Genomic DNA, 22778 nt, shown 5'->3' on the forward strand with positions numbered 1-22778 from the left:
ATATTTTTGGATATTTTAGTTACATACAGTGCCTTTAAAATCTAACTTTTTTTGTTTCACTTCATCAGCTTTGTTTTTGTGCACTTTCTTTTTGCCAGGGCGTAAAAGTTTAAATTTTCACTTGCTCAAAGATGTTGTCACTGTATTTTCTAGGACTTGTTGTCAGCTGCTGGCCCCTGCAGAGCAGCCCGTCCTTTAATCTCGACCCATTCACCTCCTCCGCTGAATAGAGTTTAGGCGCTCCACTCTTTTCTTTTGTTGTTGAACGCAGCCCATACAGTCCGGCCCCTTCCCCCTCGCTCTCTTTTTTTTCTCCACCCATCCTCCCATCTCTCACTCACTCCATTTCATCCATCCAGGGTGACGCCAGCCCCTCTCACCCCGCCCCGTTCAACTCAGTCCACCGCGTTCATTTCATTCCTGCTCCCATTCCGCGCATATTTCGCATCCTTGGAGAGACGCTGCGCATTTTACGCACTCAGCGCGCCCGATCCTTCATTAAACCAAAACCGAGAGGAGACTCTGGAGTTGGCGGAGTGCTTCCCCGATGCTGTAACGACTGCGATCCGTGGAAAAGTGTGGGAATTAATCCACAGAGAGGCGTATGAATCGAGGTAAGTTCCCAAGGAGTAGTACCCCCCCTCAGCCTGTAGCCTGCGCGTCTGAAAGCCCCCGGACGATTCGCTTGTTTCGAAAACCCCGAAGTGGTCGCCGAAGCTGAAATTACAACAAATTCGGCGACATCGCGAGCGATATCGACCAACTCAACCCCCTTCGAGATGTTAAACAAGTCTAACAAGCTTATTAACGCGTTGCCGTGTGAGCTTCGGAGCGGGGGATGTCGCTTTCACTACAGTTTTATCCCCATTTCTCCCGACAAACACACACACACGAAATCTGTTTCTACCACTTCTTCCTGTCGTCTGCTCGAACACGCACTGTACGCTGTTTCTCCATCAGAGTTCGGTTCGTGGATTGACCCCCGTGAAACGCGAAAGGGATGAAAAGCTTCTCGCTGCAGCGCCGGGAGGCGGCTTAACAAAGCTGGGAGTGAATGGGGGACTTGTTGCATCGGCGGGGTTTTCTCCTTTCCTTCACAGGCAGGCCCCAGTCACAGGAGCAGGCCACAGGCTGATAACCAGCGCGCAGCCAGGGCTGACCCAGTGACAACACGGCCACACGGAAACATGCAAAATACACAACACCCCGACCCAACGACTGCATCAAAACAAGAGGCCGGAGCCAGAAAATGTAGCAAGATCAAATCCCTGTGTTTTGAGGGTACACTGGTGACACTGGGCATTGTGAATTTGTATAAAATCGCAGACAATTCAGATTTGTATGATGAGCACAAGGCTCTGGTGACAGGTTGCACCCTCCAGGAAGCAGAATACTTCTGTATCCAAGCAAAACTGTAAAAACAACAACAACAACAAACTACTAAAAATAGTTTGTCCGGTACAGTATGCAGAAACCCCAACCACTGCAGCTGGTGGCCTGTTTAGTTGCCTTTGAGGACGACTAACTTTTCAGATATTTCTGGTGTTAGATGCCTCCGGCGTGGATGGGATATTATTCCGGCACAGGAGAGCTGTCTCTGAGGAGCGGGGGCTCGTGTTGAACGGAGCAAAGAGGAGCCTGATCGGTGGGTGCAGCTCCCTCCTGGTGTCCTCCAGGACTTGGAGGCTCTTTCGCTCAGCTGTGCTTTGGTGGCTGATCTCTGGACCTTCAGGGGGTTTTTGGGTTATGTTTTAGGAATCACGGAGAAAGTATTTTGAGTATTTTGAAGGAACAACATTGCTCCACTCTTGAGTGTCTTGTTGCAAATTGCGTTAGGATTTTTGAAAAGTAATTGAAAATGTATTTTAAATACAAGCAACAGGAATACTCGTATCTCTGCATGCAGGCCGCTGGTGGATTTACGCATTCGCCCCTCCTCTTCATCCTGAAGAAAAATGACTACTATACAGATTTAAAGCTCATTTTTAGAACCCTAATTACAGTTTTTCCACCTTTTCCAGGCGGACTCATCTGTCATTGCATAAATTCATATTTCACATCCTACACAGTTTGTAGACTAGGCTGATGAGTGAGGAGCAAGGTTTTCTGTTCTTCTGAAAATATGATTGGAATTTGGTTTATTTCAACTCAACCACCGTTTCATTACACACCAACTTACATCGCATCTGTTTTAAGGGTCCGTGGTATCTGGTGGTCCTTTGGTAAGAGATTATATCTTTTTAAATCCCCTCCGGTGTCAGCAGCCTATAATATCTCTATATGAGCTTATAGTTCTGCTGTGTATTTCCCTTTGAATATTGATTAAAGGACGGCCCTTGTCCTTTATAGCGAGAGATCTGTGGTAATGCAGGCCAAACCACAATGTAATTATTGGAGAAAATTACAGCCTGTAGCATGAAACATAGTAGCTGCATTAGTTCTGTAACAGTAATCCATCTGTCAGATGAGGGGAGGGGTATGTTAGATAAAAGGATGCTTTTTCAGAGAATTGATGTGGTTGAATGAAATAGTCAAGCGGAGATAAGCGTCTTGGTTTGGCAATCTGCTGCACCCCCACTGAAATAATGACAGAGTGAGGCAATGACTCAGGTGAAATACACGTTTGTTAAGGCTGCAGCTATCGCTTATTGTCACTGTTGATTTAATCTGCAGATTATTTTCTCAGTTAATTGAAAAATAGATTTTTCTTTAAAATGTCAGTAAATGATGAAAACGGATCAAAGCAGCGTCCTCCGAGACCTCGATTTGTTCGAGCGACAGTCGAAAGCTCACACATATCCTGTTCACAGTGATTCTAAGCAGGAAAGCAGCAAATGCTCACATTCTAGCAGTGAGAGACAGAGAAACGACTGAAACAATCCATCAATAGCAGCAATATGGTCCGTTAGTCGATCAACTAACTGATCTCGCCTGTACCATTTACAAAGCTATCAGTGTGTGAGATGGAGATGACTTTAAAGCAAAAATATCAGTTTTCTCATAAAGAATTTGTATTTAACGCATTTTACATGTTTGGTCCATTTCCGACTTCCTGAAGTTAGATGTGCATATATTTTGTTGAAACTTTTGTTCGTCTGTAGCCGGCTGATGCTCTCCACCAGCAGCAGTGTCTGTGATGTTGTCATTTCTTTTGAATTTTGAGAAATGACACAAATTAGTTCAGAATTTGTCAAGCTTTTTGAAAAAGTGTTAACCTTGATTTAGGAGTATATTGCACTGTTTATTCCATCTTTTTGCTCCTTTAAAGTCTATAAAAATCACAACTCAGGCAGCCCTGGAAGTGTTAGAGAGGAAGGAGGTGTGTGTGTGTGTGTGTGTGTGTGTGTGTGTGTGTGTGTGTGTGTGTGTGTGTGTGTGTGTGTGTGTGTGTGTGTGTGTGTGTGGGGCTGTGTCTAGGCCTGCTTAGAGTGTACAAAGCTTTGTCAGTCACCCTGGGCAAACAGCCTCCAGTCGTCCCTCCACTTTCCTCCCCTCTCTCCCCCCCCGTGCCTCTCCCTCTCCAGTCCGTTGACATCTGTTTTTAGTGCTCCGTGCACCTGTAGAGACCGAGAAGTGTGTGTGTGTGAGAGAGAGAGAGAGAGAGGGGTGGAGGACGATGGGAGGCGCAGAATGCAAATCCAGGCGTTTGTTCTGGGCCTAAGCAATGCAGACTGACTGCCTAACGACCATTTGGTGTGTGTGTGTGTGTGTGTGTGTGTGTGTGTGTGTGTGTGTGTGTGTGTGTGTGTGTGTGTGTGTGTGTGTGTGTGTGCGCGCGCGCGCGCCTGCCTGTGCTCGCTCATTTGTGTGTGTGTCTGTGTTTGCCTCTTGCTGTCCAGGCCAGGCAGGCCTATTGTTGCGGCAGCAACAGGCGTCGGTGGATGAGGACGCACCATATGGCCTCTGTGTGCTTTAGTCACAACCGCTGTGTACGTGCGCATGTTTGTGTGTGTGTTCATGTACTTCACCAATGCTGGAACAATATGGTGGAGTTGCGAGCGGCGGGCTGCGCGCTCCCTTCCTCCTTGCTGTTGTCTTGTTTCGAGGCAGGAGGACAAAATCCGGCGCGCAGATTTTTGCGGAGTCGGGATTAGGACGAGTAATCTTCCTGGCATGAAATGATGTCTTGCGACGTCCAGATGTAGACCCACTTTCTGTTCTAATCGAGAGTTTCGCTTGGTGCATATTGTCAGGTCGGAGCAGTCAACAGGTGATACAGTGAATCCTTGAAATTATGGGATGCTTCTGGTTGTGAAGAAGTCTGTGTTCTTGTTGTTGTGTGCTGAGGTGTAAATTGGAGATTTTTTTAAATTTCTTATTTAAACCAGCTCCTACATTTTCCTGTTTTGATGTCCTGTTTTTTTTTTTTTTTTACACATCTTGGACTTCAGCAGCTCCTGCATTTCATTTAGTTTTTGCTCATAAATGCAGTGATGTTCTGCATCGTGTGCTCAGCAGAGAGTAGCAGGATGAATTGGAATAAATTCGGTGTGTGTGTGTTTTTAAAGGGGATGAAACTTTAGAGTGTGAATGAAAGGGAACCTGTGCTCGCATGTAATGAAATTTAGGGAGCGGGGCCGGTTTATTAGAGCAACAATGCTGAGTGGGTGGGGGGCAGGGGGCAATGGGGGTAGTTGGGCAAAGGGAGGGTGGGTTTTGGGGGTGTGGGGTGAGGTGGGTGGGGGGGCCAGGCTTTGTTTAGGGGATGGGGGAACAATAGGCATCCTCCTGGGTGGGGTGGGGTGTGCAGGGGGAGCTGGTTTCTGGCTGCAGGAGGCTGTGGAGCCTGTGCTGGCTTGCCTGACTGCCCGGGCTCCCCGTCTCTCCTCTCCTTGTCTTTGTCTGTCCGTCTCTCGGTCTGTCTCTCCCTCATGTCCTCACTAATGCAAATGCATCTCCGAATGCATCGTTTGCATTGTTTGTATCTGGACTGGGATCAGTTAACTCACCTGTGTTACCATGCAGGTTACTACGAGGCGTATTATAAGACATTCATATATAATGCACTGTGATGTGTGTAAGTGAAGAGAAAAACATGATATTTACTCAGCAGGATATATCTTAGGATGGATGGTAGCACAGTGCGCACATGCACACACAGCAACATTAATACACTTTGTGTATTGTTAAACTGGCAAAAAGCTGTCAAATCATAACAGTTCAGATGGAAAATGTCTGCAGTAAAAGAAAGAAATGCCTCAATATCACAGAGACAGATTACGATGACTGATCCCACTATATAAATAAAGCACCGCACATCCAAACATGAAAAAAAATGTCTCCTCCACAACCCACGCTAACTTTTCTAATACTGAACATAAAGTGTCGGCGGACACATAACTGCAGCAGTGTGGACAGGAGAAGCACACCTTTTTCAAGATTATTTTTTATTGGTTTTGTGACATAACTTTAGCTGAACAATGCAAAAAAAAATGTGTTTGCCAACAACACTTGTTGGCTGTGATAAGAGCAGTTCCTGCTGGGATGCTTGTCCCTGTGATGTCATTAAGCACATTGAGTATAGAGTCCAATATGAATTTGGACATGGACAGGCCCACAACTTATGAATCAGTGTTCCTGTTCTTGGGAATATCGAGGCTTTATTCCGTGCAGCCTGTCAGGGACATAGCATATTCTCTGGATGAGATTGTGGAATTTTACTACTGTTAATACATTTAATACTGACTACCAATACACAGGGCCCCAGGGGCAGAACTTATTGAACACGCTGATCTGTTCACCAGCAACCTCTTACAAACATGGCCGACACACCTCTGCTTAGCAGACGTGCCAGAGAGACTTTTCTTTTTGACACCTACCACCGTCCAGTAAACGAGTCCTGATGTGAGCGCAGGAAAATCTACTGGGAAAAGAAAATGCAGAGAAATATAGGAAGACGACCGGAAGAGTTGGAGGAAGCAGAGCTTCGCTGTGAAAAGATAGTGGAGTACTTCAGCTGCCAGATCATTCCATTCAGCCACATTTACTGGATTTACGGGATCATCAGAATCAGCTTTACTGGCCAAGTATGTGATCACATACAAGGAATCTGACTGTGGACTGAAGTTGCTCTCAATGATGCACACAGACTATTTTCTCATAGGACAACAAAGCTCAGTTAAGATGAAAAGAAAACCAATAAGTATGTCCAAGAAGGTGGAAAAACTAGAAACAATAGATAAATATATAGAAAAAGCACCAATGATCAACAACCTGCAATGACAGACCAAGTGACTGCAGTATAGAACTGGATCTTTAGCTCCTGGGGCTGTTGAACTTCCTGAGCTGGTACAGGAAGTACATCCTCTGCCCGCTTTAGGTCCTGGGAGGTTGTGGATCCCAGAAACCTGAAGGTTTCCACAGCAGACACGTGTGATGTTATGGAGCTCCTCCTGAAGTCCACTGTCGTCTTCATGGTTTTCAACGTGGTAGCTATGAAACATGTTTTACCAAGCAGCAATAAAAAAATAAGTGATTTGAATGCCCTTCTGTATTTCAGTGTGGACGCCACGCCTTCAGAAACAGCTCCCACAAGCCCGTACTGTGAACAGAAAACACATTAACAGCATTTTCAGGTTTATCCGCATTAGCACGGTCTCAGTCTTTCATGGTTTCAGCGCAAAGCAGATAAATGGATGAGAGCAACTAGCCCTTGATGGGAAGTCTGAATCAGCCTCGTGTTTCCTGACCTCAGCAGGAAGCGAGCTGGAAGTCTAGATTTCAACAACTTCTTGCTTGCTTTCCCGGTCGGAGGAATGGACATGATAAACACTGCAGAGCTCGCTCCGCTCTCTGGTACTCTGAGTGGAAAAACGTGTCCCTGCTGTTGTGCTCGCGACCTCAGTTTTTGTCTTCAGCGGGCCTGACAGTAATTACTCACTGTTGTTCCTTCTGTAGTCCTCTGATAACATTTCCACACTCAGTGTGGAGAGTGATGCATTATTCAGAAATAGCTAAGTAATGGCCAAGTTGAAACCAAATACGTTTTCGCTGAATGAAAAATTGAACAGCCTCTCCTTTTCCTCGAGCCTGCAACACTTTATGGTAATTTTTGCTGACACTGATTTGCCTTTTTGTTCTTTACATGCTATTAGTAACTATGAGTGACGGCATAAAGAAGTTACATCTTCGTGCGTCTTCCATTAGAGCGAACATTTGAATGGTTCATCAGTAATAAAACACACCCTCGCTCCAATTAACCCGTCTGTCCTGCTGCAGCCTTATTTTGTCTGTGTGTATGACCTGTAGCAGCTAGCTAGTTAGCATATCGCTAAGCTAACGCTGGCGAACTTTACCGAGACATTGCTGTGTTTCACCATTCACTGTTCATTTCTGATTGTCACTTGTGGCTACGGTTTAGCTCCTGTGTAGCAGAAGCTACATGGTTTAATTTTAAGCTCAGATTTCCAGTGCAAACAAATGTTCTGCTGTGGTTGTTTTATCAGTGGGAGAGTTGAGTTTCAGTGTGCAGCCCACACTGGTGGGGATTGTTCATGTGCTGCTGGGAATCTCCCACACCCAACTCCTGACAGCTGGCTGCACATCAAAACTCTTACAAAACGCTTCGTAATTTCCTGCTAAATTTGACCTGTTTTGGTCAAGTCATGGTTGTTTTGCCCATTTTGGCTTGCATGGAAATTTAGCTGTAGTGGAAGCTTCCCCAGAGTCATTTTTTCCCTCTGTGTTACTGCATATTAATGGATCATTTTGGTTCATTACGGTGTCTAATTTTCGTAGCTTTGGCTATGATTTTGATGAATCTTATGACCTAGTCGACAGTGGAGAGATGACAAGAAACAAGGCGGAAAGAAGGAATGGGTAATGACATGCAGCAAGGATCCACGGGTGCCTGAAAGGCCAATTTATAGTTTCCACATTTGAGTGGCTGCGAGGTCCCATGTGGTGTAAATCTTACCATCTGCCCAAGTCCACAAGGGTCTATGCAGGCTCCTGTTCCTGTTAAGCAGTTACGCACGCCGTTCAGTTTTTGTAGCTTTTTCTTGATGTTCGACCAAATCCAACCAACAAAGGAGCTCCTCTTGTTGCTGTCAGGAGGGCACCATCATGTTTTGTGTCTTTGTCCTCTCTGTCCATTGTAAACCTCTGCCTCAGTTTACAGGCAGCTGTAGTCGGAGCATCAGCAACATTTTGGGTGCGCTCACTGTTGGCTCTACCTCGAAATAAAGAGCTTTACATAATCTCACTAATGTTTGGAGTAGAATGGAGTAACTGGCAGAAAAGATGACCAAAATCCTGAACGGAAACTAGAGATATCTTGTAATGCTCCGGTCTGGTAGATTTTTCAATCAGTGCCTCCTTTCAGCTGTAGCTCCCTGCAGATCTTTGAAAGTAAAATATGATAAACACATGTAAGTCTGATTATTTTTCTGCTTGCTCGGTACACGTACGTGTTATCAACCTGCTCTGGTCTGTGACGAAGCTTCGTTAGGGACACAGTTTTTGTAGATATGAAATAAACAGACTGTGCAAGTAAAGCCAGTTCTATCTTTAGATAACTTACTACACGCCGGCATGGGATGCACAGCTGCCGCGCTCTCTGCCTCCTAACCTGCATCGGTCTAAATAAAGCAGTACCCAAGTTTTAATGGACCGCAGATGGAAAACAGTTCAGGGGCTAATTCATGTTGTATGTGTGTGTGCTGGAGTGAGTGTGTGCGTGCGTTCGGGTGGGCGTGTGCGCGTGCATCCACGTGTGTATGTGTGTTTTGAGAAGTGGTGATGAGAGTCGAGTATCTGTTGGCTGTGGAGGATGTAATTGTGGCGGAAACATGGATAGATGGAGTTCACTGTACTCTTTTCACATTCGCGCAGCCATACACTGTTCCTCTGCTAGGTGTGGAATAAGACTCGCGCGCACACACGCACCCACACACACCTAAACACACGTGGTTTCTGTCTCGGCACAATGCTCCCGAGCTCACACTTATTAAATGGTGTTGGTATTGCTGCAACCTCCCCAGGCCTCTCTTTCTACTGGTGGAGGATATTGTCTCCCGTGTGTGTGCGTGTGTGTGCGCGCAAGTGTGAGTGTGTGACAGCCTACATGTGACAGTGAACCCCCCCCCCCAGGAAGAGGCCAGATAATAGCTTGGTCTGACTCAGCAAAAACTGGTGGAAGAAGAAGAATAATAGAGATGGATGGGGAACAGAGAGGCTAGCTCCTGGCTAAACCTTTTACCATCACATTTCCAGGAGGAAATAAGCACTTCACTGTATCAGTGTGCAATCTGTGACCAATTACTGTGTATGTGCATAAATGGTAATGCCTCTGTGAGAAGAGATGGTGAAATAATGAGGAGTGCATGCTGTGAATCACAGCCTCTTCACCACTCATAAAGCAAGTCGCTCTCTCACTTTCTCTGTCTTTCTCAAGTGTGTATTAGCACAGAGGAAGAATAAAAGAAGCTCTTCTGGTTTTGTTTCACTGATGCTGCTTTTTCATTCGGCCTGATATCTTTGTTTTTTAAACATGAAATCAGGTCAGAACTAATCAAACCGACTCGAGATGTTCATAAAGGTGATTATTTTTTCCCAGCATTGTACGAAATGAACTTACTAGTAATGGATTCATTGAAATTGTGAGCTATGGAGAGTGAATGCAGAGGCGTGCAGCAGTGCCAAGACAAGAATCACTAGTAAAGGAGTAGAAAACTGATGAAAGTCTGCACTAGAAATGGAGGTACAAGAGATCAGTTCGGTCTATATCAGTATCTGACGCAGCTCGTCCCTTAAACATGAAATGCACCATCTCTTAACCGTGCTTCAGGGTTGTTTGAGGAGTTGGAGAGCTTCGGCCACACTGATCCACAGTTCAGCCAAAATCCAGCTGGAGGAAAAACCCATTGTACTGGGTAAAGATCAAAAAAGATCACCTGTTTGATGGTCGAGTAGCCTTGTTAGAAAAGTTTCTTCTTTTTCTGCATGTTGATGTTTTCATGTGGCCTTGCACACTTCTTACCAGTGTCTTGTGCGAGTGGATCGTCAATAGATCCCATTACAAACAGGTGTGGATGCAGTAATGCATAGAGGAAGCATTACTCAAGCTACGATGTGGAGGTGGTCCTGGGCAGGCCTCTTATGATCTCATGCGTGTAGGTCACCCTCCTGACCGCGCTGCAGGACGGCTTCATTGACTCTCTCAACCACAGTTGTATACAGTTGATTTACTGATGCCAAACAAGTTGCATACCGTTTTGAGGCTGGTCTTCCTCTCTAGCTGTGAGTGCTAATGTGAGTTTTTTATTGTAATGTTGGTTTTTACCATAGATCTCGAATGAGAAAGCAAAAAAGAACTGATCACAAGTGATCATTCAAACACATCTGAGGTGCTGCGTGTCAACGGTAATGCTCCTGAAGTAGAGTTTTTCTATTGGCTGTTAGATAGTGGCTGAATTAACACATGAAAAAAAGCAGAAACTTTAAAGATACTTAACAAGTAGATGTTTTCCGTTATAATTTCCACATTGTTAAACTTTGGGTTGTTTTTTTTAAATTTCTCCTGATGTGTGTTTTAGCAGCAGCTTTGATGCTGAATTGACAAGAGGACTGTCACCATATGACGTCTTTTGTCTTGTGTTTTTGCGGACATGAGGAATTGTTAATATGTCATATTTCTTAAAGGGAGCTTGGTGTAATATTTTCCGCGGAGAGCAAAGGGAGCATCGGTTTCATTCAAGTCATGTATGTACATTTTCTAACGTTTTGTCACCGCCACAGAAACTGTAGGTGCCTGCTATAGTATGATGAGGTTGTCTGACATTCATTGACTTGGTTATTGGTTTGGCTAATTACAGTCTAATGATGTTTCTTTATTGATTGCTGATGGTGGCTAATTATCAGCTAATTGTAATCAGTTTCTAGCAGCAGCAGGTAGCAAGTGGTTGTCCTTAGTCTGCACGTTTTTAAACTACTTTCCTGAACTTGATGTGCTTGATGGCGTGATTTGAAACTGCAGCATTCTTGTTACCCTTTGTTCGCTTCCCTTTTCATAAGTAACATTAATTAATTCACCCAGAAACAGCTAATATTTCTGTGTATGATATGACCTCTTCTTCTGTCAGCTGTGCCTGCAGTGTATCTAGTGACAAGAACAGTAGTCTTGTCTAGTTTCTCATCAGTGTGTTTAATATTTAACATGTAAAAAACAGCTTTAAGTCATTCTTGTGATGCTCTTACCATCTCAGACCCAAATACTAATAGTTACATGGATGTTGAAACTGAATCTTGATCACTCTGAGCCCATTAGTCGACATTATTTTAAATTAAATTAAAATATAACAGTAACTTAATATTAAATTGATATTAGAATTTTAAAAAATCAATCAGACAGCATTTTGTGGATAAGTCCAACATAAAGGTTACAGTTTTAATAAATTCAGTGCTGTTTTCCAATACACTCATTTGTCTTAATAATATGGAATAATCACTTATTGCGATACTGTTGGATTTGGCTGCAATACGTCATAAAAATAGTATTTGTCAAAAGCCAAAGTGCCTTAGCCAAAAGAAATTGACTGTATGTGTTTTTAGATTTGTTTCCATTGTTTCCACGAGTGAGGAGCTCAGGGCCGGACAGGACGTCGGCTCTGGCTGAAATAATACAGTACTCTTAAACACATTCTGACGGTTTGAATAACATGAGGTGTGTCCGAATGGCCTAAGCTTACAAATGATGTGTCTGCTGTGGAGGCTGTTAAAGTGGCAAGATAAATGAAGCACCTGTGAAGCTGTTCACATATCGAATGCTTTAGTCACATTTGCACATGAGTAAAAAATGAGTGTTGTATCATATGGTCCTTGATGCAAAAAAAAAACTAAAATAGAAAACAAGAAATATCACTTCAGATGCTGAATAATTCTGTTTGGGCCGTAAGGGACCATTAAAACACTGCAAAACATTGTAAAGTGGAACAATATTTGCTTTGAGGATTATGAGAAAATCCTCTTGTATAAAACCTGTTTGTGTGTGTGTGTGTGTGTGTGTTTGTTTGTGTGTGTGTTTGTGTGTGTGTGAGCGCGCACATGTTGGAAGCTGTTAAAACAGATGCCGTTGAGTGGTCCAATAGAAGAATGAGAACTAGCCTGTGATAACACATTCAACTTGTATACTAAGACGACCCCCTGCTGATGTTGTGTGTGTGTGTGTGTGTGTGTGTGTGTGTGTGTGTGTGTGTGTGTGTGTATATGTACACACATACCTAGGACCCTCTGGTAATGCATACACTGACACATCAGTTGAATTGCACTTCATTGCGACCTCAGTGGCTTGCTTTTGAGAATATGGAGGCTGAGAGCCATGCACATTGCATGCTCACAAACGCGTACATGTAGTTGGCGCGTGGGGGAAGCCAGCAAGTGCTGCAAGAAAGGAGTGGAAGAGGAAGAAAGGCGACACAGAGGGAGAGCATGAGAGTCCAAGGCAGCTGCAGGACCGTGGCTGCATGCCCTGTGTGTGTTCTCCTGGGGGCTGGCGCTGACACCATGAAGCCTGCTGTCCTGGCTGGAGTGGCCCGGGCCTGCCTGGAGAGACACACAGAGAGAGAGGGGGGGGGGGGGGGGGCGCAGAGGAGTCGCCCAGTCAGAGTTGATTGTTGTGTGACTAATGTCTCTCTCCAGCGTCCATCTGCTGCTGGGCCCCTCTCATGCTCACATCTCCTGAGCCTCACTGTGGGTCTTCTGTTCACCCTGAAACCTCTTCTCTTCTCTTCTCTTCTCTTCTCTTCTCTTCTCTTCTCTTCTCTTCTCTTCTTGCTGATTTTCATTATGATCAGCAGCTACAAATTAATTACAATCCCAAAACATCGTCATGGCAGTGACATTTTTGTTTAATTAATAATCAGAATTTGGACCAGCTCTCATAAAATAAAGTAAAATCCTTCCTATGTTCCGAGTAACTAGTCGCTAGTAATGACTAACTATGTCAGGTGGCACCATTAGCTCTCACAGCGTGAATATTGGACTTACAATGGACACAAATGCAGCTGTAAATGAATACTAACGTTGCTTCATACCTGCTGGATGTGTAAATAAGCAACCGTTTGCTAATGAGTTTGCCATATATCAGTTTTTTCTGCAGCCCCCAAATGGCTAAAAAATCAGATACTGTAGGACTAAGCAAAACAACTTGGTAGTAAAGACTGGAGTTAATATATAAATGGGTTCTGTTTTGTTGCATTACCAAAAGCAATCAGCAAGTGAACAGGAAGCTACGGTAGCATCACTGGCTGTTTGAGGGGTCTTAGCAATATATTAAACTTATATATTGAACACAAATAGGGGATTTATGTGGAAGTTTTGAACACAACAGCGACACCTTTTAAGTTGCCTGTTTGCACATCGAGCTGTTACAGAGCAACATTAGCGTTCATGTCGAGTCACATGACAGCTGCAGCCAATCCAGCACTCGCTCTCTTGTACCTCTGTGTTTGGTCTCTATCAACTCCTGAGGGAAATGTCTGGCTCTTAAGAAGCTAACTGAGCTAGCAGTCCTTCAGCATCTCTGGCTTACACTCGTTTCCTCTTGCAGTTTTCAGTCAGCTTTTGTCCGGTTCGGCGCCTCGTGTTGAACCGCTAACCGCTCGAGGTGGAAAGCAGGAAAGATTATGCTAACCGATACACATATACTATAGCTGCTTATCTATTAGCATGCTAACGTTAGCTGTTGGTTCAGTTAGCAGTTCCACCTGGTAGTTATGCACAGATATTTATGAAAAGTATTCAGTAATACAGAATCTACACTTAAATTCAGTTATAACTAGTCTTCGTTTTTTGATCACTTTTGATTGCCTCCCGTCGAGAAAGTAGAGCAAGCCGTCACCTTTGCTTACTTGTTAATAACTAAACCATTTGTAAACATCGCATATAGGAGCAGGGCCTGCACAACAATGTGATATTTGTTATAACATTTGCATGTTTTATATGTAGAGTTGTGTCTATGTCTGCAGACTATACTGGATTGCAGTAGTTTATTACCATAATCAGTCTTCCCATCATATAATGTTGAGGATTATTACAAGTGACGTTTAAAGTTCAATTTTCCTTTTTTTGGGAATGACATACAGTTAATTATACCATGACATCCAAAACCATGTTCAAGTTTCATAGCACCCACTTGTGCAGCAGTGAAGTGTAATACCAGCAGTTTCTCAGGCTCAGCTTGGTGTTTGAAGGCTGTCACACCACCATGAAAAATAGCACTGTTGAGTGCGGTAGATACAATAGAGACAAAAAAATATGGCTGTAGGAATTTTGAGGCCATTGAGTCTAAACGTAGGTGGTTCATTGTCATTGCTTCAGCGTAGGCCATCGAAGAGTCCAGTCGTTTTGTGAATGGTTCTGAAGTACAAGGCACAAAGTTTCAGATCATGGGAAGAGGAAATTCTCAGTATTTCTGCAACAATAGATCTTAAAGATAGTGGCTTCAGATCAGTGGCTCCATTATTTGTCAGAGCCCTTAAAAGATGATTTGAATGTGCAGGACTGCTTTTGTGCCGACCGAGAGTGTTTGTTTTTTATTGATTCACAGAGGATGAGTGACTCCAGAGGAGAGTAGATCAAGACCTTCTCTCTGCTGAATCTGCTTTGTTGGTGACATGGTTCGCAGAACCCAAATTCATACATAACATGCCAATAGCTCCTTAAAGCTTGATTCATTTGTTTTCTGGCCACACTGCAGCAGCTGAAGATGAAAACAGTGACATCGACTTATCAACTTGTTGCGCTCACATTTAGCAGACATAGGGTTACATTGATTGCCCTTTTGGGGAGCTGTCTTTCTTTCCACCTGATGGATGAAGTCCAACACTCATTCTCCTTTCATCTCTGTTTTGGTCTCCACCCACTTCTTTGGAAAAATCTGGTTGTTTAGCAGCTGAGGGCTCCACTATGTCCTCCAGCCAGTCGCTCAGTTAGTTGGTGTTTGGTGGGCGGGTCATGTAGCGTGGCTTTATCAGAGCTTCCTGTCTGAAAACAGCTGAATGAAAACAGATTACATTTAATGAGAACCGGATTTTCAGGCCACAAGCACCAAAACAATGAGCTAAAAGACACCAGATGAGTTTTAACCAGTTCATCACTATAGGCAACAGCTTTCACTTTACGCAACAACATTTGATCCATTGTTTATATAAAATATTAATCTGTGCATCTTTAAACCTCTGTGTGATAAATTGGTACAATCAAAGACTCACCCATTTATACTTTAAAGGGCAGCTGACAGTTTTACTGCTGAGTCATGATGTCGCCCTCCTTTAACCATCTGAGCCAAATGGAGGCAGGATATTTACTCATATTGTGGTGAAATGTTGTGAACAACCCGAGCATACGGACAGATACAATATTGGATTGCGCTGCAGGAGTGGTTTGAAAGGTTTCTGTGGATGTTGGCCCTTTATTTCCACCAGTAAAACTTCTCAAAAGTGGAGTCATTTTAGCATGAATCTAAGATGATAACAGCGTCTGATACCTGCGAAGAAGGATGCTTCACTTTCACAAACACACTCACACGCGGGGTAGAGGAAACAAATCTCGCCGCTGGTGCTCAACCATACTCCCCGCTGGATGAATGAATCCTTGTTTGAATGGAAAACTGCTGGGGGAGGGCTGGCGGGTAGAAGGGAAGAAAGCAAGGGTGGGAAGTTGGAGAGGAAACGGAAATGAGGGTGAGTAGAATAAGCACGAAGAGAGGCGCAGACAACAATCTCCAGTAAAACCAGCAGATCTCATTCATTACACGCGGCTGGGAGTCGAAGCCGGCGGATGTTTTCTTGCTGCCTCGCAGTGTTTTCCCCCAGGTGTCAAAAAGCATTGAGCAGGGCTCCGGTGTGCGGACGGGGTTAAAACGTGTACAAAATGTTGCCTGCTGCTTTACGTGCTTCAGCTACATGTGTGCACGTGCGCACTGTCAAGTGCGATTGTGTTAAAATTAGCTCGACCAACACACACACACAGTATACACACACTCTGACATACACTTCACACTGCGGGCTTGTGCTGGGACAGAGCATGGGAAGTGTGAACAGTAGAAGACCAGACAAAATGACATGTGTTCGCCCAAGGAGCTGGCACTGTAATTGTGTGTGAGTGTGCATATGTTGGTCTGTGAGTGTGGTGTGTACTGCGCCAACCCTGCTGTTTACCGTGGGGGATTTTAGAAGAATTGTAGGCAGCTGGCAAGCCCCTTCAGTTTCTCTTTTTTCTTCCTAAATGTGCTAGTAACTACGTGTAATAGTGGTCTCTGTCTGTGTGTATGTATGTCTGCTCGTCTGCCTGTCTGTCATTCACTTGCTCCACTTATGTGCATGTGGATTTGATGTTAGGCTACCACAGCGGTTTAACAAAATGGGCAATTTCCTACATGAAAAGAAGCAATGATTTCCCTCATAGCAGCTGGGATACAGGCCTATAATGTGTTGATCAGAAGTTAAAGCTGCACTAGAAAATATTTTTTTTGGTAAAAATACAGACTTAATATCAGCATGAATCAGAGGAGAGTGGCTCATTTCCATTATATTTGCCCTGTTTTCTGAAATGAGATTCTCGGCTGTGGCGATCACGAGTGTAAAATGCGACCCGCCTCCCGAACAGCAGTGAGCAGCATGCCGTAATGAGGAGGCTGGACTTCCACACATTACATCTGTTCCTTCAGGATGTCGGACATCCACCTCAGATCATTGACTCTTGTCTTGTCTCTTGTGACTAAATGACTAAATAGCTTAAACTAACTGCAGAAAGTCTTTGACTCCCAGTTGAAGCTTTGCCTTGTGTTACTGGAAGTTAAAAACTGTTCTAGTTTTTAGTGTTGAGTTGAATCAATGTGGCTCAACCTGAAACAAATGGGGGCAGTTTTTTTTTATATAATAATAATAATAATCTGACTGTTAAATACTGGAAGTTGTGGTTTGCAGTGTGTTTCACCCATAAATATTTGCACATATGAGTTAACATTTAAAAATGTGTGATATCTTCAGGAACCCTGTGACATTTAGCTAATGTAGGAGCCACCATTGTAAAGTGGTTGTGCAAAGGTTTTATTGCGATTAATACATCTCATTTTCTGTCTTTTTTTTTTTCTTTACATTTTAGGGTTCCTGCTATCCGACGTTGGATTTTGGAGCAGCTTACTGAGGGGTCTACGCCCTACCAGCTACTTTTACTGTCATTATTGGTAGCTGGCATTTGGGATTACAATTGTCGAAGCAGCCGTTAGCATTAGCATTCAGTTCCTAGTTGTCCACAGCTGGCTGTCCCCACTGCCCACTGGGAGTTATTTATTGCCCTTAGCGTTAACGTTAGCTTGAGTTTGCCGTTAGCCTTTTACCACCTCGCCCGCTTAGCATCAAACCATTGGAATTAGCGCTGAGCACACGTCTGCAGATTAACGTCAGCTGCCAGTATGGAGCGCAGTAGCTGGAGCGGCAGTGAGAGTGCAGGGGAGGACATGGACAGACTGAGTGACTCAGGAGGAGATAAGACCATGGATGGGGACCCTGAGGGGGTCTGGAGCCCTGACATCGAGCAGAGCTTCCAGGAGGCCCTGGCCATCTACCCGCCCTGTGGAAGGAGGAAGATTATACTGTCCGATGAAGGAAAGATGTACGGTGAGTGATGGGAGATGGAAAGAAGTTGGGTGTAAACTGCTGTGAGTCACTGACAAAGGGGAGCTTTACTTGCCAGAAAATGACCAAGGCCACGAGCTGTGTCAGCCAAAGGAAGTGCATTTTCTTATTGGAGAAGCTTAAACCGGCAAGTAGTTGTCCTCTATATATAACTTACAGCTCCAATTCCAAAAACATTGGGATGCTGTAAAATATGAATAAAACAGATTGCAATCATTTGTTGCAAATTAACTGTGTTTAGCAACAATATTTTTATTTAAGTGTTCCTGAGCTCATGTAGTAACATCCTTTCTACAATCATGTGTTCACAAAGTGGTGAACCTCGCTCCATCCTGGCTTGTGAACACCTGAGCCCTGTCCAGGATGCTCCTTTCATACCCAATCATGATACTATCACCTGTTACCAGTGAACCTGTTTACCTGTGGAATGATCCAAACAGGTGTTTTTGGAGCAGTCCACATCTTTCCCAGTCTTTAGTTGCTCCTGTCCCGACTCGTTTGAAACATGTTGCTGCATCAAATTCAGAATAAGCAATGAAGCTGATGATGTAAACCATTAAATCTATTGTCTTTGTACTGTTTTAAATTGAGTATATGTCAAAAAGGATTAGCAAATGATCACATTCTGTTTCATTTATGTTGTACACAACAACTTTTCTGGAATGGGGGTTGTATTTTGAATTGAATCGTACAGAAAGAGGAAGATGTTGAATGAAGCTAAGTTACAGCGCACAGCAGCAGCAGACACTTGTTTGTTGGTGAACCATACTTACAGGGTGTGGATAATTCTGATTGTTCAACACTAATTCGCACATTATGTTGTGGTAGAATGTCACATCCCCGCACAGCGTTATGAACACATCCAGTGATTGGCCGGGCTGTTGTGTGCTCGCTGTGGCGTGTCAGACTGTGAGAATTACTGGATAGGCGGCTGCGTGCTTGCGAGGGCCGCCTCGCAGCAAAGACAGACGATCTGTAAAAGAGAAGAGATGGAGGTGTGTTGCGGGTGCATCATGTGTATGTGTGTGCGGTCTGAGAAGGAGCGTGAGGCTGAGAGATAGAGTATATATATTTGTGTTTGTGTGTGTGTGTGTGTGTGTGTGTTTGTGTGTGTGTGTGTGTGTGTGTGTGTGTGAACTAATAGAGTGATAAACAGATGGTCCTCTGGCTGCCACCAGCTGTGCCTCTCTCCCTCTCTCTTTCACTCTGGTGTCTTTTCTTTTTTTCTCTCTCTGTATGCAGAGTGCACTCTAGTGATTTCTTTATGATGCTGCTCGAGTTTTAGGCTTCTGAGTATTAGATTAAATCCTAGACATTAGATACTGTACACACTTGATTTTCCATGCACACTTGATGAAGTCCTGCTTCGGGGCCTTGATGCATTTAAACACGTCCTAAAGTATGTGGACACCTGAAGATTTCAGCCTATTGTATTTGCTGAATATGCCCTATTAAGGCCAGTAGCATTAGTGAGATAAGATGATGCTGATACTGGGCGGGCTGGCTCGCAGGTCCAGTTCACCCCAGTGTTGTTTGACTGGGTTTCCTCCACAACAAACTCATAAAACCATCTATTTAAACCTGCACAAATGGATATTTTCATATTAAACCTGGGGGAAATGTGGAGTGTAGAATGAGCACCCAACTGCACTTCCCTTTAGCTGAACAGAACTTTTTATCATCTTCATCACCCTCGTTTCCAGCTGCAGCAGGAAGCTGTTCTCAGCGAAAAAGCTCTGATAAACCTAGTGCACACTGCCGGTCCAGCACCAACTAGCAGACAGACTAAGCTGACCACTAGTTTGTGAACATAATGGGGCATTTAACCACCGAAAAGTTTTCCCTCAGGCATTTGGTGGAGACAAAAGAGTGAATATTGGACACAGCTCTCAATCAATACCAATGTTAGGCTGGTGGATGTTTAAATACGCAACTGTTTTCTTATATGTTGTGTCAACTTTATATGAATATACAACAACTTTATAAGGTGATAATATGTCATCGTGTTGCACAGGCCCCAAGTCCCCCAGAGGGACTCTCAACTTGAACAAAGGGGGCAAACTACAGTGTGTTATGGACAGAGGCGTCCACATGCAGTTATGTATATGCATGTCAGGACACGACACACCAACTGAAATGCTGATGTGAAGATACTGATACTGAAAGCCCTGTTGAAGCTCCATGGTGTTATTGATCCGTCGCCATCAGTCTCACTCTGCTCTCTGCCTCTGTGGCATGTTCACCACTGTTTGTTTACCTTGTTGACTTTGTGTCCAAGTTGTTGACGTCTATCGCTGTGACCTAATTGAGTTAGACAGCGTCTGTTCTGAGAGGCAGAGTAGGAAAGGCGACATGACAAGAAGGGATGAGCAGCGTTTGGCAAAGAGACCAGGGGGTTTAATCATTACTAGAACATCTGTGCAGACCAGAATTATGGAACAGTATCTAGTCTTTTATTTCAGGCTCATAGTGCGTATGGAATAGGACATGCTCGCATTTTTAGTTTCATTCTTTTGCACTGTGTTCCAAGAGAAAAGCAGAATGTTTTTTTTCTTCTGCATGAGCAACATACTACATGCAAACAAGCCCGGTCTTATTTTGTTTGCTATTCAAACCAACCCCCAGTGTCATTAATGATGGTTTTACAGTTTCCTTGAGCATTACATTAAAGGTAAAATGAGTGTCAGGTGAGTATTCCTACAGAAAAGAAATGTGTGACATCTGAGGTAGGGCACCTATGTGGGTCTAAGTATACCCCCCACTGGCTGCAGGGAAATGGACTGAAATAGAAAAAAAGAGGGAAAATGTGCAAAAGTGCTGGGATTAACTCATGAAATCATAAATGGATGCGTATAAAAGGGACAGAGAATGAAAAGGTGAATAATAGCGCTATTATCCTTGGCTAAGGTACAGCAGAGGTACAGTGTAATGGCCTGTGGCTTTGTCCCCTACAGAAACATCATATGGATCTACTGGACGGATATGAAAGTCATTTAATTGGTATTGAACCTTCTCTGTCTCTTAAGCTGTGGTTCAGGGACATGTTCAAAACAGATGTATTATCGAAGGCTACAACATACTATGAATGGTAATGAAGTGCAGGCTGTGGCAATGACCCAGAATACAAATACCTCCCAAACATCTTCAGTTCAGTCTTATTAGAATAGTTGACCGAGTGTTGTCATGTTGTATAAAACATGCCTACATTCCCCTTTAATGCTAATTTAAATTTCCTCTATCTGCATCCTTCGTCGAGGCTGAAAGGTCTTGTTAAAGTGGTTACTCAGCTCAAAGTATAACTCATTTTGAAGGAACTGGTGCAAAAAGAAGTAAGACATTCTCTGAGGTGAACGTAGATATGAAAAATGGATGAGTTCCTCCCTATGCGGCATCTCTTTACAGGTCTTGTGGTTACTACTGCATGTGTAAGAAGTTGTATAAAACGCTCTTTGGCTCCAGTGGGAGCTGCGCAAAAGAAAAGATTTGCCTCAAGTGATCAGGTCAGGTCACTTGGAGTTGCATTGTGGGTACTGTAGGCATGAAGGCTTTGCAAGGAAGAAGAATGTGTGGAATAAAAAAGACGGTTTTGATCCGACAATGTTGTCAGAGTGCAGTCAGTGAAGTACTCAACATAATATTATTTTGTGTCTCTTACTGTCTAACCTGCCGCTCTGGTGGCAATACAACATTCATATTATTTTAGTTAGGACTGAGTCTCAATACTGATTAATGTGTGTTTGAGGAATTGAGTAATAACAGTGTGAAGTATCTAAAGTTGGCTTCAACCATCTGGTTGTATTCTGTTTATTTGATCAGAAGAGTCTGTATTAAAGTTTTCTTACTGGATTTCATTTAAACAAAGGCAGCGAGCAGTTGAGCAGTTTAGAGCCATTTGTGGGCAGCACAACAGGCTGCAAGCAAAACACTGACATCTTGTCACATTATAAAGCTGCTATGGTGAATAGAGCTGCACCGAAAAGAAAGAAAAAAGAGTCTAATTCTCTGATTCCAGCTTCTTAAAAGTGAATATTTTCTGGTTTCTTCGCTCCTCTCGGACAGTAAACTGAATAACTTTGGGTTGTTGTTTGAGATGTTTGAGGACGTCGTCTTGGGCTTCCGTTTCACAGACCAAACAATCCACTGGTTACTCAGGAAAACAATGGACAGGGATTATGAGTTCCTGTTTGTTAACAAACAAACAGTGCCCGCTGTGTCCGTCATTTTGGTAGCGTCCCAACCTCAACTGCTTTTATTGGCTGGAGGTTACACACCAACTGCCCAAAGGTTGAAGCAACCTCTTTCAAAATACGCAGGCATTTGACCCATTGATAGTATAAAAGTAGTGATAGGTGCAGCTATGAATGAAATATATGTTTAGGACCGACAGACTTGGTATGGGTAACAGGTGGTAAACCATTACACAAAGAAATGACTTACATTTATACAAAGAAATGAAAGCAAAACATCAATATAATGAAAACAAATTGCATCACTGTGGTGTCCCAATAGATTTTTTAAGAGATGATTATTGAAAGGGGCTTTGAACAGACTTTCGTCAGCATACCTGGATGCACCAAAGTATTGAATTAGAAACTACACAAGGTTTTCCTCCTCCCACTGCCTTTAATATAAGTTACACACACATCCATTATAACTGCAAACTGCTGTTGGATGTTGCTCTGAGGTGATGTCACCACCTGTCGCACTCTGCAGGCGGCAAAGAAATGTCCAGGGTTTAGTTACTGTTTAAATGAATTGGCACTGAAATGAATGAAAGATTAACTGTGTGGTTAGCGGGGTCAATGATGTTTTGAGCCACTGCACCTGAAAATACCTCAAGAGAGCGCTGCCCAGAGAAACTCAAGTTAGGACAAAATCCACAAAAGACGTCTCATTGCTGAATGCTGTGTGATTGACGGGTGGTCTCCAGATGGACCAAACAAACGAGATGAGATCTCGGGCTCGCCACTTAAAAACACATGAAGTGTCCTGTGGATGTCCTCCTTGGCATCAGCGAAGCCGGGCTGTGTGTCAGAGTTCGGCCCCAGTGGTCTCTGAGGTCTTCCCAGGGTACAAGACAATATACACCACTCCACTGCAGCCTTGTTAGCGCGCACGGTCAGCAAGGCTTTGAACTTACTC

At 43.7% G+C, this 22778-nt stretch overlaps 1 protein-coding gene across 1 annotated transcript in view; it reads left to right on the forward strand.

Moving 5' to 3' along the window:
• Positions 1–462: 462 nt before the first annotated feature.
• The window catches only part of tead1a (TEA domain family member 1a), a 42990-nt gene continuing 20674 nt past the window's right edge, over positions 463–22778 (forward strand). Inside the window, exons 1-2 of the mRNA XM_041938845.1 lie at positions 463–614; positions 17104–17618. Of these exons, the coding sequence (XP_041794779.1) occupies positions 17414–17618 (205 nt within the window). The 5' untranslated portion in view covers positions 463–614; positions 17104–17413. The remainder of the gene's footprint in view (positions 615–17103; positions 17619–22778) is intronic.

This window comes from Chelmon rostratus, chromosome 6 (genome assembly GCF_017976325.1).
Source record: "Chelmon rostratus isolate fCheRos1 chromosome 6, fCheRos1.pri, whole genome shotgun sequence".
NCBI classification, from domain to species: Eukaryota; Metazoa; Chordata; class Actinopteri; order Chaetodontiformes; family Chaetodontidae; genus Chelmon; species Chelmon rostratus.